Source organism: Catharus ustulatus, chromosome 5 (genome assembly GCF_009819885.2).
Source record: "Catharus ustulatus isolate bCatUst1 chromosome 5, bCatUst1.pri.v2, whole genome shotgun sequence".
NCBI lineage: Eukaryota > Metazoa > Chordata > Aves > Passeriformes > Turdidae > Catharus > Catharus ustulatus.
In genome coordinates, this window is record NC_046225.1 from 1,344,861 (window position 1) to 1,370,753 (window position 25,893).

Here is a 25,893-nt window from a genome sequence, read left to right on the forward strand (position 1 = left end):
CCAATGTTTTGCTTGACATTTCCAGCAGTGTTGGAGGCTGTGCCGCACATCTCAGTGTGACCCGGGCTGGAGCTTTAGTTACGAACAGGAAGCTGCTTTAATGTGTAAGAATGTGCCTGTGGGAGGTGTTTCAGACTCAGCAGCCTTTGCTTTGGCCCAGGCAGCAGATGCAGTTCCTCTGCTCAGCCCTGCTGCAGCCTGCAGATCCCCTTGGTTACCTGCCGTGCCGCATTGGCCGCGTTCCGCTGGGATAATCGGCCTCACGGGGCAGCGCTCCTGCTGCCAGCCACCCAGTTCCTCCTAAGCACCGAGCGAGGCGAGCAAAACACATTCCTTCCATTGTTTCTAAGTCTCTCCTGTTGCAAGTTGCTGTGTGTTGGATATCGGGTTGTGAAAGCATCTAAGCTATGCTTGGGTTTCTGTCTTTTAAACTAATTTACTGACTGGAGAAGAATGAGGAAAAATTATTTGAATTGAGCCCGTGGGGCTGGTTCATCAGTCTGGGTAAATCAATGCAGCTCTTCAGAGCTGCAGGCAGGGAAGGATTTTCTGCCCTTGCTCTGGGAGAGATGGTGTGAATCCCTGGAGAAGACAGGGAAAAATAGAGTCCTTCTCAAACTCTGTAATTCAGTCAGCTACTTCTTTTCCATGTCTGTTCTTTGTTCCTCCATTTCCAGCAAAGGAAACAGAGTAAAATTATAGAAGGAAGAACAAAGTTGCAGAGTCTTTAACTCAGTAGCCTATGCATGGTCCAGATATCGGGCTGAAGGCTCCCCTGGCTTCTCCATGTCCAAGCTGCAGCCCTGTGGGAGCAGCACAGATGGATTATCTTGGTGGCAAACACTTCTCCAAACAGAGATCTGAAATACTCCTCATTTTGCAATTTAAATCAAACTTAGTGTGTTCCTTGATAATGCTGTCTTCAGAATAGAAGGCTGTCAGAAGATCCTGGTAGGACAAAGTCCTTGAGCCCAGTAATCAAGAGGAGTGACGTTTGTGTACATCAGCTCTGTTCCTGTTGAAGCCTGTGTCTGCTCAGTGTCAGGGAATGCCAGTGGGACCCTTTCTTTGTGTAGGGAAAAGTGCTCAATCTAAATATTGCCTGTCAGCCCTGCTGTGGGGTGAAGGGCAGATGGAGCCCCAGTGCACGGCTCTGAGCCCTGCACTCCTTGTTTCCTTTGCTGGCCACTGGATAAATGCCTCTTTCTTGGATAACACAGCGTGGGGGTTCCAGAGATATGTGATAACACAGAGGTGTGACTTGCAGGACCAATAATCATTAATTACAATGTTTGACTGTTCCTAAGTTCAGTGAAGGAGCGCCTGTTGCTCACAGCTGCCATCACATCTGAGTGATCCCAGCATTTCATCTGCAGCCTGTGGCTGAGGGCACTCCTGTCAGGAAAAGCCAGTAGAAAAAAATCTGTCTCTAGATCCACATACATGGTTGTCATCTCTGCTTCCACACAGGGATTTGCTTCCCAGTGAGATGAGGAGACACTATTGGCCAAGATCCATGATGTGAAACATCATTTCATAGACTTCAGGTCTTTCTAGTGAGTCTTCTTTTCTTTTAGTCAAACTTGTGAAGGGACAGAGGTCACTCCAGATCCTTCCTGCCCCAGAATTTCCCAGAAGGGCTCTGTAAGCCTAAAAAGAGAGATTGAGTGAAAGACACACCGAGCTGACGCCATTCTGGTCCGACTCCTTTCTAATTGGCCTCGTCTGTTCTGCTTATTTTTAGAACCATGACTGAACCTTAATTAAGAGCGACGTTGCTTTGAGTAGATTGTGGCCTCGCTCTGTGGAAATCCTAATAGGCTTCTGAGTGCTTTACTTTTTCCTTCATCTCCTGCCTAATAGATGGGAAGAGAGAGGCTGCTGCAGCACGTTTGGATGTCTGGAAAACATCTCCTTGTCATGCTCCTGCCTCCTTTAGATGTGTCCATCTTAGAGACACGCCTGTCCCAGTGAGAACTCAGATGGTTGTTCTGCTTTCTGCTGGTGCAGGTGCACACTCACCCTGGAAGGAATTGCTGGGATAAGGATGTCTCCATGTACAAAGATCCTGCTGCTGCATGCACAGGATATGGCTCAGGGCACAGTGCCCCTGCCATGTGGGTTTTGTTAGGTTAGAATTATCACCAGCTTGAAATCTTGACTGCTGTGAGGATGACGTGGTAGGGGTGGGCAGCTGCCCTCTTGGCTTTCTGTCTTGTGACTCAGTGCCTGGGATCAGATCCAGGAGGCACAAGCTTTGCACTTGCATCCAAACCTTTCCTTTCTTCTGCAGGAGGATGGTGTGTGCTGCAGGGCTCCCATCCCTTCCCCACATGATGGGCTAGGCCATGGCTATTCCCTTCCAGCCATCCCTATCCCTTGCAGCTCCAGCAGCCTCCCTCACAGCCACCTGGATGGATGTATGATGAAAACAGCTTCCCATCAGCTGTGTGGGAGTAGAGAAAGATCAGTTTATTGGGGCACTGATGACCCTGAGTGGCTGGTTAATCAGCCACAACATCCCTCTCTAGCTTTCACTTAGTAGCTTTCTAAGGATGTGGAAAAATGCAGATGGCAATTTGAAGAAGCTGGTTTGTTTGCTCTGGTTGAAGATGGGCCTTTTCACACTGAAGGATTGCACTGCTGAAGGATGCTGGGCTTGCAGAGCACTCAGGTTGTACATGTGCTCCAGAACTGGCAAGGAACAGTATGTGAAGAACAGGAATCAGACTGACTACCCTTTTCTAGATGTTTTTAATTTGTGACCTTGAGGAGAAGATAACCTTTAAGTTATATTGTGAAGAAAGCCTCAGATACTGACTCAACTGTAGAATTAGTGCCAAAGTTTCTGTTTCATATGCAATATAAAAATAATCTCCAGAGATTACAGAGAAGAGCACACTCAGCTCTTCCTAATGAGAGAGCTGCAGAGCAGTTCCTGGTGAAAGCCTCAGAGATGTGAATGTGGTCCCTGCAGCCCAGACTGCTCCCAGAGTGTGCTGGGCTGCCACCAAGGAGCCTCCCCCTGGGCTGGGCATGTTCCATCTGCAAACACTGGCACCAGCATAGCAACAGGGAGCACCCAGATAACAGCAGCTGGATGGGATTAAAGATTATCCCTTTTCCTGTGCTTTTCCAGTCTCCAGAGTGAGCTGGCAGTCCCTGGTCTGTGTCTGTGTCACAGCTGCCCTCCAGATGCCAGCGTTACATCGTGTCCCGCTGATTCCCCAGGTATCTTTGCTCCCAGCCATTTGTCCTGGTGCCAGCCTGACCTGGATGCCCAGGTTTTCTGATCACTGGGAGTGTCCATGAGGAGCCAGCAGTCTCTTTTTCCAGCCTTGGCATTTACAACTCAGGGATCACTTTGTCTCTTATTTGAAATCAAGAATTTTTCAGTAATAAGGTTGTCCAAACACCTCTACGAGTACAGTACAGAATATATAAACGATAAGATGATGAGGTTGGGTTGTTATTGTTATTGTAATTATTACAGTTTTAAATACTACAGCTCCTGTGCCAAAGTGTCACCTATTGCTCCTGGTTTTGAAAGGCAACTTAGCTGCACCAAAATAACACCAGTTAAATAATGATTTATTTATCTTCACTCAGGTCAGGCATTAGCTGGTGCATTTGCAGGTTTTATCACTCAGCCAGTTTGTCTGGGGTCAGTCAGGATCTGCCACATTTCCAGGACTGGGCAGGTGTGGAAACAGTTATCCCACCCAGAGCTGCTAAGCTGGTACCTTGTGTCTTGTGACTAAAATTCACAGCTGTCCACCTGCTGCATTGTTACAAGGATACCAAACAAAAGAGTTTAAAATACCTGTGGCTCAGATGATTGGCTACACAGCTCCCTCACTGTTTCTACTGATTAAACCAAGGGGTAACATGCCTTGCACAGGATTGTTCATTTTCCCAAGCGAAAAACTGATGCTGATGGCCTGTACTCCACTAAAGTACTTAAAATCTTTAAATATCGGTGCTGGAAAAGGCAAGAATGTGGGTTATTCTTAATAAAGAAAGGGAAGCTGACAAAACTTCCCATCTGGCAGTGTCCAGGTTCCTTGTGTTCTAGGCAAGGAGCTTAACAGAAGAGCTCTGTCTTAAACACACCTGCACATGGAAAGGTAAAATGGTCTTGGGTTCAGCTTGCCCTGTGCAGACCTCCTGTCCAGTTTCCCTTAAGACAGTCCTGCCACAACAGATGTTAAAGGGAAAAGTATGTCCCTTTTTCTTCCTTCTTTTAGCAGACAATGAGGAAATAACCAGCACTTCTGAAACCTGTATGGAAAAAATGCAGGAGGAATAGCTCTGCCTCTTGCTCTCTGTGCTTTTCCACACTGTAGAACATCAGTGAGTGCTGATGTTAACTGGTACTAGGGAAGGACCCGACCCTAAAAAGCACTTTTAACTTTCTGCACTTTGCTGTACCATTTATTTTCCCAATCTTAGGCAGTACTGGTAGAATCCTCTCTCAGTGTCTGTGTGCCAAGGGCATTTTAATCTATGTGCTCATGTGTTCAGGACATGCTGTACTGTGGATTTTTCAGGGAGAGAAAGATTAAAGATGTGTCATATCCTCCTTTTGCATTTATGTAGTCAGAATTGTCCTGCAAGCTGTCACATTTCAGTGGGACACAGGTCCAGTGCTGCTCCTCCTTCTCCCAGGGAGAGAGTGAGAGACTGTGGAAATGAGTGCTAGAGCAGGGGAGAGATCCCTCGTGGAAAACAGCAGGATTAAGGACAAGCCCAAAGGCTGTGGCAATGGAGAGGCTGTGTGGCCTCTTCAGGGGACTCTGTCACTAATCCTCTGCTTTGGCTTTCCATTGCAGCACTCTGTGCTTTAAATAAGGTGTCAGTGGTGTTTTTTTCTCCAGGGCTGACAGACACAGGCCTTGGAGCTGATGAGTGAAGGCACCAAAGGGCAGCTGTGCCGTGCCACGCCTGGGGACACACCCTGGGGACAGCTGTCTGCCCGGGGTGGGATGCCAGGGACACACATTGCCAGTGCTTGGTTGTCACGTCTCGTCCTGCATTTTTAGCAGCCTCGAGGAGAGATCAAAAGTCCCTGTGCAGGCTCCCACCCCCTCATGGCATCCAGTGAGCCACTTGTGCAAACCTGAGAGGAGGGAACGTTGTGGGAATGTCAGGGACATTCACACACTGCCACTGTGGGACTTGCTTGGAATGGACAAAAGCACAGCAGTGAAGCACAAATGAGCACAAGGAGTTTGAAATGTTGGTGTTGAGTTCACATCCATGTTCCTTGGGAGAGCTGCCTGTTGCTGATGTGCAAACCCCTTCTCCTTTCCCCTAGGCGAGAGACTCCAGGCCGACCTCACTCCTGGCATTCCACCAAACTCGCGGAGAACCACCCCGATCCCAGCATGATGCAAATATCTCAGGGTACGCTTGGCACCCCTTGGCATCAGTCCTACCACTCCAGGTAAGCACTGCACAGCTGTGCAGGGAAGGGAGGGGCAGAGGTGTAGTGGGAAACTGGTACCAGTCACCTCGGTACAGCTGGACAGATTTACAAACAGCCAGGGTTCAGATTGGAGTTAGGAAGGCTTCAGTTCCTTTTTCTGAGATAAAGTGGCTTTGCTTTCCTCTTATAAGTGATTAACAGCTAGGAAATTAACTGCTTTAAAAATCCTCCTTCCTATGAAGATGTGAGCCCACTGCCAGGATACTGATAGAGCTTTCTGTGGATGTCCCCAGACAGAAACAGCATGATTGTTTGCCCAGCAGAGGAAAAGAAATCCAAAGTCTAGACTGGCCTATTGAAAAAAAAGGAGGAAAAAAGGGTGTAGGTAGCAGAGCCTGTCAGTGTAACAGAGCAGCCAACAGTGCATCAGCCACAGAGCTCCCAGGGTGAGGAGTTCAGGGAGGGATTTCCTGGTTTGGCACTGGCTTTCTGCAGGAGTCAGCTCTATCACAGCTGAACGTGCAGGGCAGCTTGAGGAAGGACAGCTTTAAATTCTGCCCTTGAAAGATTTTCCCTAGAGAGGCAGAAGGGTTTGAAACTCTCTGTTGTAGCCTCTGGGATTGAAACATCACTTTCTGCTACTGGCAAGACTGATCCTTGGCAGAGGAGAGGAAAGGCAAAAAAAGAGCATTAATGGAAGTGAGGAGATGGTTGCAGAAAATAAAGTGTGTTGTCTGTGGCCTCAGCACAGCTCATGCTGGAGTGTACTCCTTTCCCACCAAGGGGCTTTGCTTCCCAGGCAGTTCCTGGCAGAGCCTTTGGCAGCATGGCTCTGTCTCCCGGGTGCTTGAGGAGGAGCACGGGGAACATCTAGTGGCCAGCTGGCTAGGGCTGTGCTGGGCATTGCCAAGGGTGATGCTTGTTTGAATCCTAAACAGAGTGGTGCATTTAAATGAGTAAACCAGCTTCATCCTGAGATTTGCCATATCTCTTCCTGCCTGTGTTCCCCTGCATCTCTCTGCAGAGCTGCTGTGAGCAGGCTTCCTTCTGCCTTTCCTCATCCTTTGCAGCCTTCCCCTCTGGGTCTGTCCCTTGTTTAGGATGTGATCTGGAGCCGGCTTCCAGCTCTGTGCCTTGCTCTTCCCTTCCTGCTACTTCCCTGTGGCTCTGCCAGGACACCACATGTAGGGGAACCAGAAAAAGTGTTGCCTGAGGAAGGCAAGCTGGGAAGAGAGGAAAGAAAAGTGAAATTCTCAGGCTACACTCTCCAGTGCTCAGTGTATTTGCTCGAATCTGGAAGGGGAGATTAGCCAGGGCTGCAGAAGTTTGATGTCCCCTTGTGAGATGTAAAAAAGGCACTGTGACTGGCACAAAGAGCTCCCTTCCTGTGGATAGAAAGATCTCTGAATATCCTTCTATTTTGATCACTTCCCTAGTGGCCATGAGTCCTCTTTGGACACCTCAGAGAAAGTGCCAAGGTGTACCTGCACCTGCTAAGCTACAAGAAGAGGTGTCAGTGCAGACTTGCTGGGAATTCTCAGACTGTTTCTATGGTTGCACCCCGCTTTCCTCCGTGCACAGGGACATACATCTCTCCTCTGCTTGTCAGCTTAGTTTTCTCACAGCAAACAAACCATCCTTGGGACAGCTGAATTTCCAGGAATCCTGCCAGGGCATAGCCTTCATCTCCATAAAAAGAAATAAAATGGGAAAAAAAGAAAGAGATTAGATTCTTCCCCAGAACGCCCCTCGTGCTCCTCTCCTCCTCCTCCTCAGTGGCGTCGGTGCTCATTCAGCTTTCCAAGGGCTTTGGATGGGTTTGCAGGGTGGGGTTGATCCTCTCTGGCTCCAGAGATGCACCATCTTTCTGTCTGTATTTCCCTCCCACCCTTCTGTGGTAAATAAGAGCCATGTGTTGCAATGTCAAGCAGTTCCTCTTTGTGAACTGGGATGACTCCAGACAGGGGATGGAGCGAGGCCCAAATATGGGTTTTCATCTCAAAACTAAACATCTTGCTTCTGAGCTCACTTATAAGTCGCTGTGCCTCTCCTCTGCCGGTTTTCACTGTTCTCTCGCTGTCCCCCAGCTCCTCCACCAGCGATCTCTCTGCGTACGAGCATGGCTATCTGAGGAGGAGCCCCGACCAGTACAGCTCCCGGGGCAGCATGGAGAGCTTGGACCACTCCTCCCCCGCCTACCACCCCTGCCACCTGTCCCCGGCCAAATCCACCAACAGCATCGACCAGCTCTCCCACCTGCACAGCAAGAGAGACTCGGCCTACAGCTCCTTCTCCACCAACTCCAGCATCCCCGAGTACGCGGCGGGTCCGGCGGGCCGGGAGCAGCCGTGCTGCCCGGCGCAGCCCCGCGGGGCGCTGCCCGAGCCCATGCGGCAGGCGGACATCCGCTACGTGCGCACGGTGTACGACGCCCAGCAGCGCGTCTCCCGCGAGTACGAGGTGCCGCCCTCGGCCCTGCTGCCCGGCGGGGACCACGGCCACGGCCGGCCGCACGCCTCGGGCCGCCACAGCGCGGGCTCCTCCTGGGCGCAGCCGGACAGCAGGAGCCAGCCCCCCGCGGGACCGCCGCTGCCTCCCGCTCGCAGCGACAGCTACGCGGCCATCAGGCACCACGGCTCCGGCCCGGAGCCCAGCAAGCCCGGCCGCACCCAGCCCAAAGGGGCCTGGGCACCGCTCGCCAGCTCCCTGCCCCAGGGCCCGCTGCTGAAAGCGCCCTTTGGAGACGGGCACCTGCACACCGTGGTGGAGAAGAGCCCGGAGAGCAGCCCCACCGTGAAGGCCAAGCAGAGCTACTCCCAGGCAGCGCAGCCGGGGCAGCCCCTGCTGCCCACCGGTGTGTACGCCGTTCCCTCCCCAGAGCCGCACTACGCCCAGGTGCCCCGGCCTTCCGCCAGCAGCACCGGGACGCTTTACCCAGCTCTGGCCAAAGAAAGCGGGTACTCCCCAGCCCTCCCGGCCTCGTACGACACGGCTGCAGCCAGCAGCACCCTGGGTTCGGATGAGAATGGAAACCAAAGCACTACAAACAGGTCGAACATCTTCTACCAGCCCCCTGCCACTGAGAGGAAGCACGAAGCCAAACTCATCCAGCAGAAGCCTCCCAGCGCAGCAGGCCCGGAGCTCTGCCTGGCTGTGTCGCGAAAGGAGGAGCTGTTACCCCTTTACAAGGCAGCACACGGCCACCGAGACTCCACAGGTACCACACAGGCCTCCAAGCCTGTTTTCCAGAGTCCACAGCCCCAGCTGAGGGATGCTAGTGAGAGGAAAACCCATTACCAGCCCAAAGAGGACTGGACACCTGGATCCCAGGAGGACAGAAATGGCAACGCACAGGTAAACGAGAGAGACACTGGTGCTCCCCCCCTTTGGGGTCACAGCAAGGCCAAGCAGTACGGCTTCTCTTCCTTGCAGAACATCCCAGAGAGCTCCAGGAGGCAAAGCAGTGCTGAGGTAAGGGAGACGCAACCAGGCGAGGGTTATTCCAACACCAAACTGTCCTTCCTGAACAGCAGCAGCAGAGAGGAGAAGGATCACAGGGAACAGGGGCACAGGCAGTGGAGCGATGTGGACCCACAGGCCTTCACGAGGCAGGAGGAGGAGGGCACAAGCATGGCTCTGTTCCAAGCTGCTGAGCCAAAGTGCAAAGATCCCCCTTCTCCTCAGCTCCCAAAGACCTTGGATTTCGGGAGGAGCCGGCTCAGCTCTAGCAGCACCCAAAGCTTTTCCTATAGCAAACCAGAGGCTGGCAAGCCCCGCTGCTCAGTGCTGGAGAAGGTCAACAAGTTTGAGCAGCGGGAGCAGAGCACTCCCCGGCCCCAGAGCGCCGGCGTTCCCAGCTTTGGCCAGCACTATGGGCCGAGCAGGACGAGCCAGCCCGCTGTCACACGGTGCTCCGTGCACAGCCCAGAGGACACGAGGAGCAAGCTGCCCAGTGAGGCAGGCAGGGGCTCCAGCCCGTCCGTCAGGAACGGGAAGCTGGAAGAGGCTGACTGGCACCCTGTAGAGCTGCAGATGGTGGCGTCGGTGAAGCAGGCGAGACCCAGTGAGTACTACAGCCCGTGTCCTGAAAGTGAGGTGCAAGTAAGGGCAGCTCAGCTTCCACGGAGCAGAAGCACATTCCAGCTGGGAGGTGAGCCTGAGAAGGACATGTTCTGGAAGGATAACATGCAGGATGCGCACGGGTCGCAGCTGGACACGTCCTTTAACAGGGCCTACAGGAACAGCATTAAAGATGCCCAGTCCAGGGTGCTAAGGGCCACCTCGTTCCGGCGGATCAGCCCCCCGTTCGGGAACGTGCCCAAGAGGGTGCCCCAGAGGCCTGCCTCGGCCCACGTGGGCATGAGGAGCACGGCGGCGTCCCCACACACCCCCAAGGAGAGGCACAGCATCACACCCACGGAAGGGGGCTTCTCCAGCCTGGACTACAGCAGGACGCAGCACGTGCTGCGCATCGGGGGCCGGAAGCGGCTGACGGTGGAGCAGAAGAAGCGCTCCTACTCCGAGCCCGAGAAGATGAACGAGGTGGGCATCTCGGACGGGGAGCCATCACCTTTCTCCTTCCAGAAGAAAAGCACCCATTTTATCTTCCCGGAGAACACGGTGGCCGACCGGCGCAAGATCTTCGAGAGGGACGGCAAAGCTTCCTCCACAGCCAGCCTGTCCAAGCCGGAGCTCAAGCAGCTCCAGCAGAGCGCCCTGGCCGACTACATCGAGCGCAAAACGGGGCGGCGGCCGTCCTCGCAGGACATGGGGCTGCTCCGCGAGCGCTCCCACAGCTCCTACCTGCAGCTGGGTGGCCCCGACAGCCAGAGCCTGTCCTCCGCCTCCAGCATGAACTCCCTGCAGGAGCAGAACCTTTTCCGCCGCAGGGAGTCCATAGAGCGGCTCTCCAGGACGGGACGCGTCTCTTCCACCCTTCCCCCTGGGCTCCTGGACTACTTGGACACGAGTGGAGATGAGAAGGTGCCGGGGCGCCAGGACAGCCTGGTCACCGGCCGGCCCAAGCCAGAGAGGTGCCGGGATTACAGAGCCAGGTCGGATGTCACCAAAGGCACACAGACAGACCTGCTGGGCATGCAGGGCCAGCCCCGCTACAGGAAGCAGGAGCAGGTGCTGGAAGCACCCTCCACGGGCAGGAAATCCGGGAAATCCGTGTCTGTGGAAGACTTGCTCGATAGGTACGACAATCGGCCGGTCCCTGTGCACGTGCGCTCCAGGTCCTCTCCCACGGCAGATAAGAAGCACCAGGTATGTGGGAATGGGATGAGTGCAGCCACAGGTGGGGCTCTCAGAACCAGGGAATGGGAGAGGATATCAGGGAATAGGCTGATGTACGCTCATGGCTAGGGCTGCAGCGATTAGAGACAGATTCAGCATGTGCTGAGGCACTTCAGTGCACCTCAATGAACAGACCACTGGTGGGATTCAGCTCTCTCCCTGCTGGGCTGTGCCAGGGGTGTCAGGGATGCTAGGATTTCAGGATTTCAGTGCATATGCTGGTGTGTTGTAGCTGCTCTGGACATCCCATCTGAGGTGTCCTGTCCTTACCTGCCAGCAGCACTGGAGAAGCACTGAGCACTTTTCTGGTGGAGTGTCCCACTAAGATGATTTCCATTTTCCTGATGCAAAGTAGAGAGGATTAGAGGCTGCTTGGAATTGCCTTGGCTTCCACTGTGGCTGACAGTGCTGGGAAGTGCTGGGCAGAGGCACTGCCAAATAACCATTATGTTTAGCCTCCAGGCTTGGAGGGAAACATCACAGAGAAAACTGAACAGAGACCCTGGCCCTCCCATGTCCCCTGCTTGGTGGTTGGGAACATTGCACTGATGTCACAGATGGGGAATTCAACTGACTCTGATGATGGTAAACAGTAGAACCAGGCTAAATTCTTAAAGAACAACTGCCCAGGCCAGCTCTTCAGCTGGCTGAAATCTGTTCAGACCTATTTAGGAAACTGCAGCTGGTGGAGCCACATGGATTTACAGCACTGCTGGGTCTGCTGCCCCATCCCTGTTTTTCCATGCCAGGCTGCATTCATTACAGAGGGGCAGCAAACGACTAAAATGTGTGGACAGACTCCTAGCCCCAAATAGGCTGAGTGTTTGGAGAGGCTCACATACTTCCAGGGCAGCTGGGATCCAGGACATCTCCTTCTACTCCTGCACTCGCTGCTGGCCCAGAGCAAATTATCCAGGAGTGACAGAGTGGTCCTGAGTCAAGTGATGAGAGGAGGCTCTGGGCAGCATCCCACAAATGGACCAAACTGGATTGGGGGGAAGAAGCTGCCCTCCCAAACTCACTTGTGCTTCATTTTACACATCCTCCCTCAGCAGCCCTCAGCCCCCACACCACGTCTTTAAATAGAGTGAATTAAAAAAGCAGCTTGAGAATATCAAGTGACCGGAATGCACTTCCAGAACCACCCCTGTCTCATCCCACCATCAGTGTTTTTCCACCCCAGGCAGGCACCAGGCCCACCTGTGCCATTTTGTCACACTTGCCAGTCAAAGCAGCAACAAAACCAAACATCCAGAGAGACAAAAATCGCCAAATTGTACTTTGCACTGACAGGTTGGATGACAAGCAGCCCCAATTCATTTTTCCTCGCCCAGCTCTTATCAGGCAGGAAGTACAGGGCAGTTCTTCAGAACTTTATTTCCCCTCCTGGCTCATTTTTAATTGTTCATATACTCAGCAGCCAAACCATAGGTTCTGCCTGTTGGAAGCCAAGTTGAGGAAGAGGCTGAAGAGCACTGCAGACGTGCTCACAGGATCTCAGTTCAGGCACTGCAGAGGGGACAGCCCTTATGGCTGTTTCCCAGAGGGATTTAGCTGTAACCACCTGTGGAGCAAGGATTAGTCCCATAGGCAGCATGTGAAAATCCTGTTCTTAAGTCCTAGCTTGACTTCCAGCATATGCACCAGTCCATGGGGTTTGTTTGAAAGGCAAGTGTATGTTGGAGTGCTAACCTAACCCTCATTAGGTTTGTGTCTGATCCATCTCCAATGCAAACCCACAGCTATAAATATGGCAGTCAAAGCCAAACCAACAGGGTGATTTTTAAAATTATTATTTATTAGATTTCTTTTGTCCTTTTCAGATTTTTTTGGTGGGAAATATCTATTTCCAGTTTAGCAGCAGACTTCTCTGTCTCACTCACTGTTCGTTTTTCAGGGCCTTGTGTACAGTGCCTGATGTTCCTTGTAAGCTGCATACAAATCACGTTGCACTGTCACTGCAGGAATTTGTTTAGAGATAGGAAGGAGTGGATAACCATGGGGAATGACTTGCTCTCAGGCTTTGGAAGGCATTCTGATCCATGTTTTGGTATTTTGTTTTGCTCTCTGCTGGCTGCTGACGCTGCCTTGGTACCCCAGGAGCTGCTGAGAAGGGAGAGCAGCGAATTCAGCCCCATGGTGAGGGATCCCTTCTACGTGGTGAGCGCAGGAGCCAGGTGGGTGTGTGTCCATGTCCCCTGTGTCACTGCAGGGCCAGCTCTGCCCATCCCCTGCCTGCAGCAGCTCTCATGGCTTGTCAAGAGCCAAGACCTGCACAAACACAGCTACACATGTGCTGTGCACAGCAGGCTTTGGAGGAGTTGCTACAAGCTTTTTTCTTTCACTACAGACATTAATTTACTATCAAGTCCTCTTCGTGTCATTGTGGAGCATGTTTGTGCAGTAAATTTCCACTTACATAACTTCTAGGATGTGTTTGATTTGCTCTTGAAACTCACATTGGATGATACCATAACTGAAGGATCCTAAAGGAAAAAATACCTCCGTGTCCTGTTCTGGCAGGTTTTATCTGCCTCCCCAAAAGCCAGGGACTAAACCCAGGATATTTCCTTAATCCCGCTCAACTGGGAGCTGGCCTTTGGGCTGCTTCTCTTCATCCAGGCAGGATGTTTTGCTCATCAACAGGGTAGGGAGAAATGTTTTTAAAAAGAGAAAAGTGTAAGCACAAAACTCAATGTCTTAGGACTTATGTAAGTCTCCACTTAGCCCCGGATTGTTTTGAAGTTAATGAGAGCTGAAGTTGATCGTGCTGTATTTACATTTAAATAATAAATAGATGTTTGCCCTAAGCCCCGAGTGCCCAAACAGCTAACTCCCATTACAGTAAAAGCCATCAAGAGGGACTAAAAGCATTGTTCACAAAGGAGCTCTGTTCCTCACAAACTTGCAGTAAATGCCAGCCCTCTCTGTGGCCACAGTGGGAGTTAACACTGCTGTCTCCAAAGGTTTCTCCATGCAGCTCTGGCTCAGGGAGTGACAGCTGGAAGCAGAGCAAGGCTCCTACTCTGGCTGATCATACTTCTGGCCATTTTTGCCCTAAGAACACATAAATGTTGTTTTAAAGGGACTCAGTCTGCCTTCGGGCACATCCTTGTGGGATTATTTAAAACACACTCGTTTACTTTGATTTGGAGTAACTTTTTCCATGTTTTTCCCTAAGAGAACAATGCAGCTGTTTCAGTTCCTCCTGCCTCCCCTTCCCTCCTAGAGATGGCATTTCATTCTGCTGCTCAATCACTACTTGTGCCTTCCTTTTATTTCTTTTCTTTCCTCAACCTATTTTCCAAGTAATGGGATTGAACACCCAGACTGAAAACAAGTTTATTGGGGCACGAAATGCAGGTTTCTCATTTTCATGCTTCACTGCACAAAGATTATTGGTTATTAACAGTTTTATGATGTTTGTGCAGCACAGGCATCCCGCCTGCTCCACAAGCACATTTCTGCTGGGAGGTGGGAGCTTGCTTTCCCTTCTTGCTCAGAACTGGATTTCCCAAAAGATGAAACAAAAGGATAGGAGTATTTTCCATGCATGGGCCCTTCAGGAAGGCAAGTTAGGCAGTAGGAATTATGTTTCTAGGTTTCCCTGGGACACAAGTGCCTCCTGTGCTGGAGAGGAGATGGGACCATCCCTGCTAGCTCTCATGCTTGAGGAGGGAAACAGTCAGGTGGTTAGTGAGGAAAACTTAGGTCAGCAATCACTTGGTCCAGTCACACGTGCTCTTCCTCTGCTCCCCAGGTGTCACACGACGCTGGGAACTGCTCCACCAGTTTTAGAATCCACAGTTGCTTCCACAGTAGGAGAGATCTCTGAATTAGAGAATCACCATCTGGCGTCCCCAACAAACACTGAGCATCTGAAAAGAATACTCACTGCTACTGTCCAGAAACCACAGACAGTACCAAGAGCAGCCTGTCTGGAGAGTTTCCCCACCCCCAGGCACAGGCTGCCAAATTCTATTCTCAGTCACACCAGAATAAAGCCAGAACAACCCATGTCTTTGACAGAGTTATTCTTAATTTGTACCAGTACATCTGAGAACAAATGTGGGGGCCAAGTGTCCAGCATCACAGATTGGCAGTGTGGGGATTATTTGACAATGCATCTCAAGAACAGAAAATGCTCTGGCAGTAGAGATTCATTGTATTTTACTGGTTTATGATATGGGCTCCTGGTTCCAGGCCACCTTCTCGTGCATCTGCCAGTGCCATTATTACTGCTCAGTTTGTTTTACAGCTCAACAGCCAGACAGGCAAATAGGCTTGGCTCTAGATTCCAAGCAGGATCCTGACTCCAAGGCCCAGACACTGTTTCTCAGGCTCACATGTGAGCACCCCAAAAGACCTGTGAGGAGTAATTCCATCTGCTGCCTTTGCAGCCTTAACATCCACGTGCAGTTGGAATGTGTTGGCTTTGGTGTTTGTCACACCTGCCTGTCTGCCAGGAATTCTTTCTTCTAGCAGGATTCCAAGGCTGCAAGAGCTTTTTTCAGTTTTCTCCATTGTTGAAATAGTGCATTTTTTGGCCTTGCTTTATTCTTGGAGACAGTTGAATCATTTTAATGGCACCTTTCCAAATGGAACAGATAACATTATGGGAATATTTGGCCCATTGAGCTGAAATTCTTAAGATTGCAAGCAGTTGAGAGCGGAGTTTGATGGCAGATAACGTCAAATAGTCTATCTTAAAACAATTGCTGCTCACTCCATCTGTAACAAACAAAATTGAAAGCAGGGCAGGAAAGGAGGCCAGGCATTAGGTTTTCCTAATACTTTTTGCATTGAGTTACTGGCGTGGTGCTTGCTGTATGTGTGATGTAGCACATGCTGAAAATGAGAGGGAATGGATCTGGCTCAGGATTTCACTTCCAGTTTCAAAGCACAGCAGTGATGCTGGCCTCTGATAGTGTTGATAACTTGCCCATTAAGGAGATGCACAATAAGTTTTCCTGCTCACTGATGGGCTGTTAATCTTACTGTGGTCTGTCTCTTGGTATTTAGGTCTTTCAGCAAGAAAGAAAGAAGCTTCTCAGAGAAGATGGCGCTCCCAAGTTGCTATCCCCGTCCCCTCCGCAGCACAGAGGTCACTGGGCCTGCCGCGCTGCTCGAGAATCACAAGCTCTCAGAACTTTCCAGGCCAGATAGCAGGACTTCTGCGTTTTTCCCAGCCCCAGCAGAGGCGAGGAGTCACTATGCTGAGCAAAAGCAAGGCTTTAAACCTCTGTTCCTTAACCTTAGTCCTGCTGGGTCTGGCCACTGTTCCCCTAGCGCGCCTGCCCAGGCTCCCTCAGACGTGCAGAGCACAGGTGACAGCCAGGCCCCGAGGCAGCACCACGCCACACGAGAGGCTGTGTCCCCCGAGGGCAGCGGGAGCACTCAGGCACAGCCTCTGGACGCTGCCCAGGACAGATCCCCCGAGACTGCCGCGGAGGAGCTGCTGTGGAGGAGGAAAGCCGGGCCGCTGCACAGGTCCCTCCCACCCAAGGTGGCGTGGGCTCCTCCGGCCAAAGACGGCAGCTACGCCCGGGCCGCCGCGTCCCCTCCGGCGGCCTCCAAGCCCTCGCAGAGGTGGGAGTCCCTGCCCACGCAGAGCAGCACTTCCTCCGACCCAGAGACTCCTTCTCCCCAGCTCCACATCTCGGAGTCGGGGCTGCAGCTCACGCCGCCGCCGCCGTCGCTGCAGGACGAGGAGGACGATGAGGTGTTTGTCACGCCTTCCCAAGCGCCCTTCTCCCCGCCGCCGCCGTCCCGTCCTCTCCCCGAGCTGAGCTCTTGCACTTCTGCCAACGGCACGCAGGAATTCCCACCTCCTCCCCCTCCCCAGGAGGGCCACGGGGCAGCTGGAGACAAATCCCCCCGGCTCCCAGAGGAGGCCGGCGTGAGGTAAGGGCGGGCTGGAGTGCGGCGGCTCGGGCCATATACAGTCAGAAATGCAGGGCTGGGACAGGTGGGGCTCATCCCTCGGGCCCTGGGACCCCCAGCTGCTGGCTGAGCACATTGTCAGGGCACAGGGACAGACAGACACACTGCTGCTGTGCCAAGAGCAGCCTCAAGGGTCCCCAGCAGGTGCACTGACAGGTGCTCCCCAAATCCCCCAGGACACAGGACTGGGGGGGAACACTCCTGGGCTGGTTCTCCCTGCACATTGATTCTGACTCTCTCCAGCACAGAGCTGGAGTGGCTGCTGGCTCCTTCCAGTTACTGGATGTTGAGAGACAGCTGTGAAAATCCATGATGGGTTTTTCCAAACAGTTAGTATTTCCCAGAATATATTCTGGACCTGGCACAAAGTAACGCTGTTATGAAACAGTGACTGTCTGCCAAGAAATGACAATGCAAATATGTCACAGTCAAGCTGTATAGGGAAATTCTCGTGAAGGATAGGATTTGGGCGAGGTGCCCAGGTGGTTGAACTGAGCACAGCTTCCCTCACTCCCAGGGAGCTGCTCTGATATCCATCTGGGGAGAATCTGGCTGGGGCTGTAGTAGTGATTGGCATTTCCAACACAGCAAGGACAAATGGGTAGAGGCTGCTCAGGATGGCACTCCTGGGTGGGGAGACACAATGTCCCCAGCCTGCCAGTGGAAAACAAAGTGACTTGCTGTTCACTAGTTCCTTCTGCGTTGGAAGGACAATCCAGCAGTGCCCAGGTTGAAGGGACAAAACCATTCTGGTGCCAGTGGCTTCACACTGTGGACCCTCCATATTGGATGAGAAGCAAGACACAAAAACAAGTGAGAGGGAAGGAAAACTCACTTCTTGTAGGCCTTAACCACACAGTGATCCTGAGTGGTAGGTTTTTCTTCATCTCACAGAATGTTTCTGTCCATAGCAGCTTCAAAAGCTTTCCCAAAGTCCTGGCTGAGAGGGAGATAACAGGGTTGGGCACCAGCACCGGTGAAAATAATTGGCCGACGTCGTTAAAGAGGACTGGCTCTCCATCTGCTGTGGATCAGCAGCATCAGTCCCCTGCTTCTTCTGAAGGGCCTCAGAGCACTGACAGACAGCCCATAACTCAGCCTGAAGGTAACCCCAGAGAGCCAGCACTGGAAAATGCCAGCCTGGACTCCGGGATAACCAGCACAGCACCTCCAGTGAAGGCAAAGAACAAGACCCCAGAGGATATCAAGTCAGAGGCACTAGCAAAAGAAATTGTGCATAAAGACAAGTCTCTGGCTGATATCCTGGATCCAGATTCCAAAATGAAGACAACCATGGACCTGATGGAAGGGATTTTCCCCGGTGGAACCAGCGTGCTGAAGGAGAACAACATGAAGAGGAAGATGTCGCAGACACAAGGCAGCAGGACGGCAGTGGCGGGTGACAGGTAAGCACTGCTGGGCAGAGCTCCCTGCTCCCTGCTCCCTTGCTTCTAAGGACCCCCTGTGCCAAATTTTTCTGCCTGTCATAGGTGACAGTGAGTTTTGCAGTTCAGAGCTGTGAGGCCTGGCAGGGCATTTCCAAACAGCCTTTCCCATGAGCTGGGCTCTGGGCTCTGAGCTCGCCTCTCTGGGCTGTGTAGAAATCAATGCTGAGCTTAGGAACAGAGCAGGAAAAGAAACATCCTGGAGATAATAATTAGATTTATGCTGTCTGAACCTTAGTAATCTGAAGCAGTTCAGTTCAAAGCAAAGGAACAGAGATACAAAAGGAAAATCAGGACAAAAATAATGGCAGGCAGAGAAATAACAAGGGGCCAAATTCTGGAAGGAGGGATGAGGGGACCTACTTATTACAGGATCAGCCCAAGTCCTCCAGTGCGGGTTTTTTAAGGCAGAGACTTCCAAGTGGGAACTGGAGAGCTGTCCAGAAGTCAGGTGTACTGCATGATGCCAGGTAGGGTCAGACTGGCCACCTCCAGCAAGGGAAATCAATGCCCCAACCCAGTGGCCGTGCTGTGCTGTGACAGCAGCTGACATGCACCTCCTGAGGGCAGGAATCTGCCTTGGCCGGGGGGGTGATCACACTGGAAAGGTACCAGAGAGGGAGTCCTGGAAAGCCATGTGGGAAAAGTCAGGCTCAGACTGAACTCTTCCTTTTTCTTCACTGTGGTGTAGGAGAGAGGAAAAGGAAGCTCCTGTCACCCTCGTCACCTGCCCTGCTTACTACAGCGTTTCAGCACCCAAAGCTGAGCTGCTGAATAAAATCAAGGACTTGCCAGAAGAAGTAGGTGAGGAAGAAGAGCTGCTGGACATCAATGAGAAAAAGGTAAATTCAGCACACAGCTCTGTTTGTTTGCTGCTCACATTCCTGAAATAATAATAACAATAAGCCCTGAAGTGAAGTGCATTTCTATTTGATGTCAGCTTTTGGCAGCACCCAGAATTGCGTGGGAGCGGTTAGGCTGCCTATGAAGCTTCATTAGAGCAACCCAAATTGTATAAGAGAGTTAATCTGAATTACTCACTGCAAATTGAGTACCAATCTTGCACCACCCTGAGGCGGGCCTGGATCATGCCAAATGCTGAGTGTACAGACTGGCAGGAGCAGTCTCTGTTCTGCAGCAAGGAAGGAAAAGGGATAGGTGAAGCAAGTGGTGCAAGGCCAGCCTGGGTTGGAAACAAGGACAGTCCAGCTAGTGACTGCACTGAGTGCAGGAGATCTTTTCCCAGGACTTTCCCAGGTCAGTTTTCCTAAGTCTAAACCATCCCACACTGCCATGGACAGAGTAGCACAGCCCAGATTTCATTTTCTGTTCACCACCACTTCTTTCTGTGGCCCTGCATGAATTCTGGGTCACAAATATTCAGGTGGGTCACTAATCAAAAGCATTTGCCCAGGCCCTTTGCCTGCTGCTTTCAATAGCTGGCCCAAGCCACTGGTTGTGGGCACCCAGCTCCAAAGGGAATGGCAGCCCCTGCCACATCCATAACATTCCTTGGATTCCCTTCAAAATCTGCCTGCTCATACCAAGGTGAAAGGTGAGGTGCGACTGAACAAGACAAGGGTGTTGCACCATAAGCCTGCCACGGGGAGCAAGTCCCAGGCCTCAAAGGACATTTGCATGGAAAGCCAGAAAGAGATGGGAGTGATCAGGCCCAGGCAGCACAGTCTGGCCTCTTGTCTGTGTGCAGGAACATCAGCACAGGCTTCCTGAGAAGCGGCTCCTGAGGGTTACCTGAGAAGGCAGCTCCTCTGGAGATCATTTGGACAAACCAAGCTCATTTCCAGTGTAAGTATGGAAAGGAGCTCTGTTGGCAGGTATTTGGGATTGCAGGAGGGTCACTGATTAATGAACACAAGCCTAAGTCACAGGCCTTCAGAACAAAGGTACCTCGCTCTCAGGAGCCCCATAGCCTCCTGCTACAGTTGGAGAGCAAATCTGCTGGAGCAGGGAGGAACAGCTGCCACTTCCCAGCAGCTCCATCCACCTGAAAACTTGCTGAGGTTAATGCCAGACTTTGATACCACTCCATGGAGTCCTGCCATAGAGATTTTTCCACATAACTGTAATCATTGAACATGGATCCTTCCTTTTGCCCCTCGGGATTTGGTCCAGCAATCAACTGCTGAGGATCTTTCTTTGGAAGGGGGCATTTGAATCATAGCCCCAGGGAAGGGCAAGGGCTGGGTTTTGTCTCTGGGTACTTCTCAGGGAAGAAAGCCCAGGAAAGAGTTTTGGTTGACCTTTAGGAGGTGGGATTTAGTACCACCTTTGCACCCTCTCCCCTGAGCTACCCTGCTAGCCAGTGGAGGTCATTCCAGGGAATGGATGTTTGTTTTCAGGGAATATTAGTGGCCTTTTGCTCAGCCTTTGCATGTGTGTGGCAGCTGAAGCAGGCTGTAGAGCAGCCACAGAGCAATGCACACCCAAGTGTTCCATCTAGTGGTGCCTGGCCATGCAGTGCCAAAGCAGCCTGGGAGCTCCACTGCCAGTCCAGCCTGATGGGTGTTTGAAAATCCTTCCTCCTCTGAAGCAGGACTGCCTCTTGCCTGGAATTACACTCAGTTGTGATGGAAAGGGGACTTGGAGAGAGTATTTTCAGGCCACCCTGTGACTGCCTTGTTGCATGCTGTGGTGTTTGTGTGCAGAGCAGATGAACACACAGGTGTTTGTGCCTCAGCAGTGCACGAACTGCACACACTGAGGATCCCCACCCGTTGTACAGAGAGCTTCTCCTGCTTGCTGTGCTCTCAGTTCTGAGTAAACACAAGCAAGAATTGCAAGCCCTAGGCCAGAGACTTGCTTTTGCATATGTCTTTCCACTAAATCCTAACAGAAATTAGGATCTCCGGCACATGTGCTGTTCCTGGAGTAACCCTGGGGGCCTCCTTTTCTTTGCAGGGAAATGGGTGTCAGTGTTTCTGCAGAATGGCTGTGTGCTCTGTGTTCAGACACTGAGTCAGTCCAGAGCATCTTTGGTGTGAGCACTTCCTTGATGCCTCTGTGTGTGAGGCACTTGTTTGGTGCAGTTCAAGGAGTTTCAGGCTGGGTGTGAGGGGCTCATCAGAGATGGGACTGCAGCTCCTTTCACCCAGAGGTTTTGAAGAACATTCATCTGTAGGTAGCTGGCTATCAGAATAGGTGCACCAAATCAGAGATCTCTTTTATAAATGTTCTTTGAATAAAGATATCCTCGTGCAACCTGCTGGGCTACTTGGGTTGTCTCTGAGGTGGGGAATTTCTGCATTTTCTCCATTTCCTCCCTTCTTTGTCAGCTGTTGCTGACCTGACCCTGCTCCTCAGGAACTGCAGCCATGTCCTCTTGTTGGGTGATGCTGGTAACAACCACTGTGGCAATGCTTCCCCTCCAACAGGCTGAGCTCATCGGGAGCTTGACCCACAAACTGGAAATCCTGAAGGAAGCCAAGGAGGGCCTGCTCGCAGACATTAAGATGAATAATGCTCTGGGAGAGGAGGTGGAGCTGTTGATCAGCACGCTGTGCAAACCCAACGAGTTTGACAAGTACAAGATGTTCATTGGCGATCTGGATAAGGTGGTGAACCTCCTGCTGTCCCTCTCGGGACGCCTGGCCCGCGTGGAGAACGTCTTGAGCAGCCTGGGGGACAACGCCAACAGCGAGGAGCGGGTAGGTACCGGCACAGCCCTGCTGGGGCGTGGGGCACAGCCACCAGCAGCACGGCATCACAGCCACCACCAGCACGGCATCACAGCCACCAGCAGCACGGCATCACAGCGACCTCCAGGGGCTGCCGGGACGGAGCACAGGGCTCTGGGCGCTCGGGTACCAGCGCTAGCTCGGACATTGTCCCTGGGAATCTTAGTCCCCGTCTGTATAAATGGCTGGCATCCTGCAGCCTTTGTCTGCACACAGGGCAGCTCTGCTGGGGACAGCCACATCTTACCGTTTTTGGGGTGGGTTTGAAACCACATTTTCCTGGTTGGTTGTTGTTTTCAGCCAAGTTCCCTGACTTTATTGGAGCATTTTCAGTGTCCAGTTCAGCGGGGTTCCCACTCACTCTGCAGTGAGGAATTCATCCTCCTCTCCCAGGCTTTAGACACACATCTGGGAGCTGAGCAGCCATCCCCAGAGGTGGCAGGCATGGTGCTGGGAGGAAAAAGGGGGGATCAGGGCCTGTGGTGCTGCTGGTACTGAAGGGCTCTCTCTGGTGTGCAGAGTTCCCTGAACGAGAAGAGGAAGCTGCTGGCTGGCCAGCACGAGGACGCCCGCGAGCTGAAGGAAAACCTCGACCGTCGGGAACGGGTGGTCTTGGACATCCTGGGCAACTACCTCTCTGAGGAGCAGCTCCAGGACTACCAGCACTTTGTGAAGATGAAGTCTGCGCTCCTCATCGAGCAGCGAGAGCTCGACGACAAAATCAAACTGGGCCAGGAGCAGCTCAAGTGCCTGATGGAAAGTCTCCCCACAGACTTCACACCCAGAGATGCAGCAGCAGCGGCTGCCCTGGCTGCAGCACTCGCTACCTCCTCCGGGCTCGGTGGGAAAACACCTCCAGCAGCCTCTTCCTCACTCTGACCTGTCCCAGGTGGAGCTGGACACACCCCTGCCCGAGTCCCTTTAATCCCAGGACTTGGCAGGTGGTCCTCTTCAAAGACAATGGACAGGGACAGGTCTAAACCAAGATTTTAATGAAGGAAAAAAAAAAATAGCAATAATAAAGGTTTTATTTTCCTTTTCTTCCACCTCTGCTTCCTGCAAACGTAAATCAATGTGGAGTGAAATCTCCTCCTGCCAGAGATGAGGAAGAATCTCACAGGAATTAAACACATGACATTTAATAAAAAACATGACCTCCTCTGTTCCCTTCCTTTTCTGCCTACCTGACACCTCATTAAAAAATGAAGGATCTAAGAATGAAGCCTTAAAAATAAAACCAACCCGTTTTACTGAACATTATTGATATTTATATTTTTTAAAGAACAAGACAGAATGTGTAAGTTTTTGTACATACTCTAATCAGTTACTTGATTCCACTTTGTTCTGTATGTAGAAAAGACATTTAATTTTGTATTTTGTGAAGACCTTAACAAAAAGAGGGAACCCCAAAGATAGTCGTGCAGTAGCTTGAAACATCTCATCGTGGTTTTGTTGCTGTTGTTGTGGTTGTTTTTTAATATAATAAAGGGCTACCAGAAGCAGCTTCACCCTGTTTCAACACATGCTGAAGATACCATTAAGTGGCCTTACAAAAGAAATTTTAGCCAAGAAAATAACAAATTTTCCCTCTTCTGGATCCTGTGATTCTGTGAGTCTGGAGTTCAAACATCTTCTATGGCAACCTGCATCTCAGGAGTCCAAGTTAGCATGAAGCAAGGAATTCACTGCAGGAATGTAGAGGAAGTTCTGTCTTTATTTTGAATACTCATAGCTGTGGTCTGTGTTTCTGTTGCAGCCTGAAAGGTTTCCCCTGAGATCCATGAGGTGTCACAGGGATCTCTACTGACATGATTTATAGGCTCCTCTTTGAGTAGAGTTTCAGGGAAACAGTGGGGGGAGCTGTTTCAATCCAATCAACACATTTCATTTGCCCTAAAAAAAAATCCTATTCACTGATTCACTGCTGCAGTTTAATTTATTAGATTTGAAAATACTTTTAATTCAGATGCCTCCTTTTTTTTTTTTTTTTTTTTTTTTTTTTTTGCAGACACCCTTCCATCTCGCACTTACCAAAACAACTCACAAAGACATGGTAGATAAGGGGAGGTGTTTGTGTATTTTCCATTTAGCGAGTTCTTTCCTGAAAAATACAAATCCTGCCGTTTATCCCCAGGTCAGGAAGAGGCTCCATCCAAACAGGATCTGCCTGTTTACTCCAGGAACCCACATGGCTTCAGGGGAAGCACCTCCAGCAAGTTTGGGGTGGATAAGGCAAGCCCTGTGTGTGTTCCCACAGAACACAGAAACATCAGCTAATGAGGCAAGTGATAGTCACAGATATTGTTATAACAGCTTGTATTTTCAAGTGAGAAATGAGTTAAAGCCACAATTTTTGTGATAAGTGCAGAAAAACTCTGTTTGCAGTTTTGTTCAAAAACCACCCTCCTAACTACAAAGTTTACTGAGTTTAGTAGAAGTACACCTTGATAAAGGTGATTAAACATCAGGCAAGGCAGATTTATTTCTCAGTAAATCTTTTACCTCAGGCAAAAAGGGGAGTGCATTCATTGCTCTTTTTCCCACCTTGCATTTCTCTTGTGGCTATGAAACTAGATAATGGAAACCTAGAATTTCCCAGACTGATTACATGATTTCCTGGGACAGGAATACCAGGGATAGAATTTTACACTTACTGTCCAGTCCTTGTAAAATCACTGGCACAAATCTGCATTTTGGGTCTGGCTACATGAGATTTTTAAAAGGGAACCTGTATTGGTGTGGAGAAAGCCAGTACACCAAATACAGTGAGCACGATTTGCTGTGCTACCCCTTCCCCAAAATACATCTCAGGGAAGGGGTTTTCTGCAGCCTGGCAATTATTTCTAAAAATGAGCCTTATTTCTATAACAGAGAGCTCTGGTGTGGATGTTGGTGTGGAATGCCCTGCCTCCCACCCTGCCACAGGGATGTTTGCCAGCCTGGGTGGCCTCTGTGTGTAGGTAACGATGGGTGGGGCTCCTTCCCAAGCCAGTTTGTGGTACCTGGGTGAAGCACCAGAGCTGTCTCAGGTAAGTCATGGGCTGTTGAAGGATCGTGTGACAGCCACCTCCAGCTGGCTACAGGCACAGTGGGAAAGCATGGATCTCCCTTGGGTGACTAGGAAAACCCTGGTAAGGATAAAGCAGTTACCCTTGTGACACGTGGTGCCAGTTCCAAGTGAAGTCTTATACAAAATCAAAACCATTATGTTACATTTCCACCTATGTTAGGAACAGCCTTTTTCCTGGGTCAGCATCCCTTGAATTATTATCTCCAGTCAAAGCAGGCCAGCTCTCAGTAAGGCCTCACGTGCTTCTAGCAGCATGCATGTGATCCAAGCTCCAGGAAAATCTACTCATCCAACTTCAAATTGGCCTCTTTTTATCACAGCCCTTGGGCGACTGACGGTCACAAGGAATTCACATCAGCTGCTTTCCTCAAGACTGAATCTAGTGGGGAGTGTTTACACACCAGGGTCTGTTGGTTGTAAGTTTGCACACAAGATCTTCTGTGAAGGCTACCTATAGAACTGGTCAAACCCAGAGTGTGACAACAGTTCACAAAAATCTGATTTCTTCCTGCCCCTTCCAAGATGCTGGGGAGATGGAGCCAGCCAGGCTCAGCCAAGCTGGAGAGGGGTGCCAGTGTGGCTCTGCCTGCTTTGGGATTGGGAAAAAGGGCTCGTTTTTCCCTGTATCATGTAGGAAACGGGACGTGTGAGCCAGGCAGCGTTTTCCTCTGCGGCACAGCCTGCGGCTGAAGCCTTCTGCTAGGGCTGCATGGAGATTCAAGTGAGAAAATCCAGCCATACTTCTTAAATTCCTCTTCATTTTAGCACTAAATGAACTTCGAGAACTGAAATGCAAAAGGAAAAAAAAAACCCAAACAACCAAACAAAGAGATAATTTAGCTGGGGAGGGTAAGAGCTGGTGAAAGTGTGATGGAGCGTGTGGGGAAACTGCTCATGAGGTACTTGTGCTTTTACTGAGGTAAAATAAAACAGATTAAATAAAAAAAAAAAAAGAAAAAAAAAAAGAAAAAAACCCCCACAAAACAAAACAAACGAAAAATAAAATTTTTAAAA

The 25,893-nt window shown here is 51.0% G+C and overlaps 1 protein-coding gene across 2 annotated transcripts in view; it reads left to right on the plus strand.

Annotated features, from left to right (window-relative positions):
- SHROOM3 (shroom family member 3) overlaps window positions 1-23,305 on the plus strand; it is a 103,752-nt gene extending 80,447 nt beyond the window's left edge. The window contains exons 4-11 of one of the 2 annotated variants that reach the window (XM_033061067.1): window positions 5,318-5,446; window positions 7,516-10,696; window positions 12,827-12,903; window positions 15,749-16,630; window positions 17,581-18,075; window positions 18,806-18,956; window positions 21,507-21,779; window positions 22,329-23,305. In XM_033061067.1, coding sequence (XP_032916958.1) covers window positions 5,318-5,446; window positions 7,516-10,696; window positions 12,827-12,903; window positions 15,749-16,630; window positions 17,581-18,075; window positions 18,806-18,956; window positions 21,507-21,779; window positions 22,329-22,688 — 5,548 coding nt within the window. In that variant the 3' untranslated portion in view covers window positions 22,689-23,305. The remainder of the gene's footprint in view (window positions 1-5,317; window positions 5,447-7,515; window positions 10,697-12,826; window positions 12,904-15,748; window positions 16,631-17,580; window positions 18,076-18,805; window positions 18,957-21,506; window positions 21,780-22,328) is intronic. The other variant, XM_033061068.1, reaches the window with a different exon arrangement.
- Window positions 23,306-25,893: the final 2,588 nt, after the last annotated feature.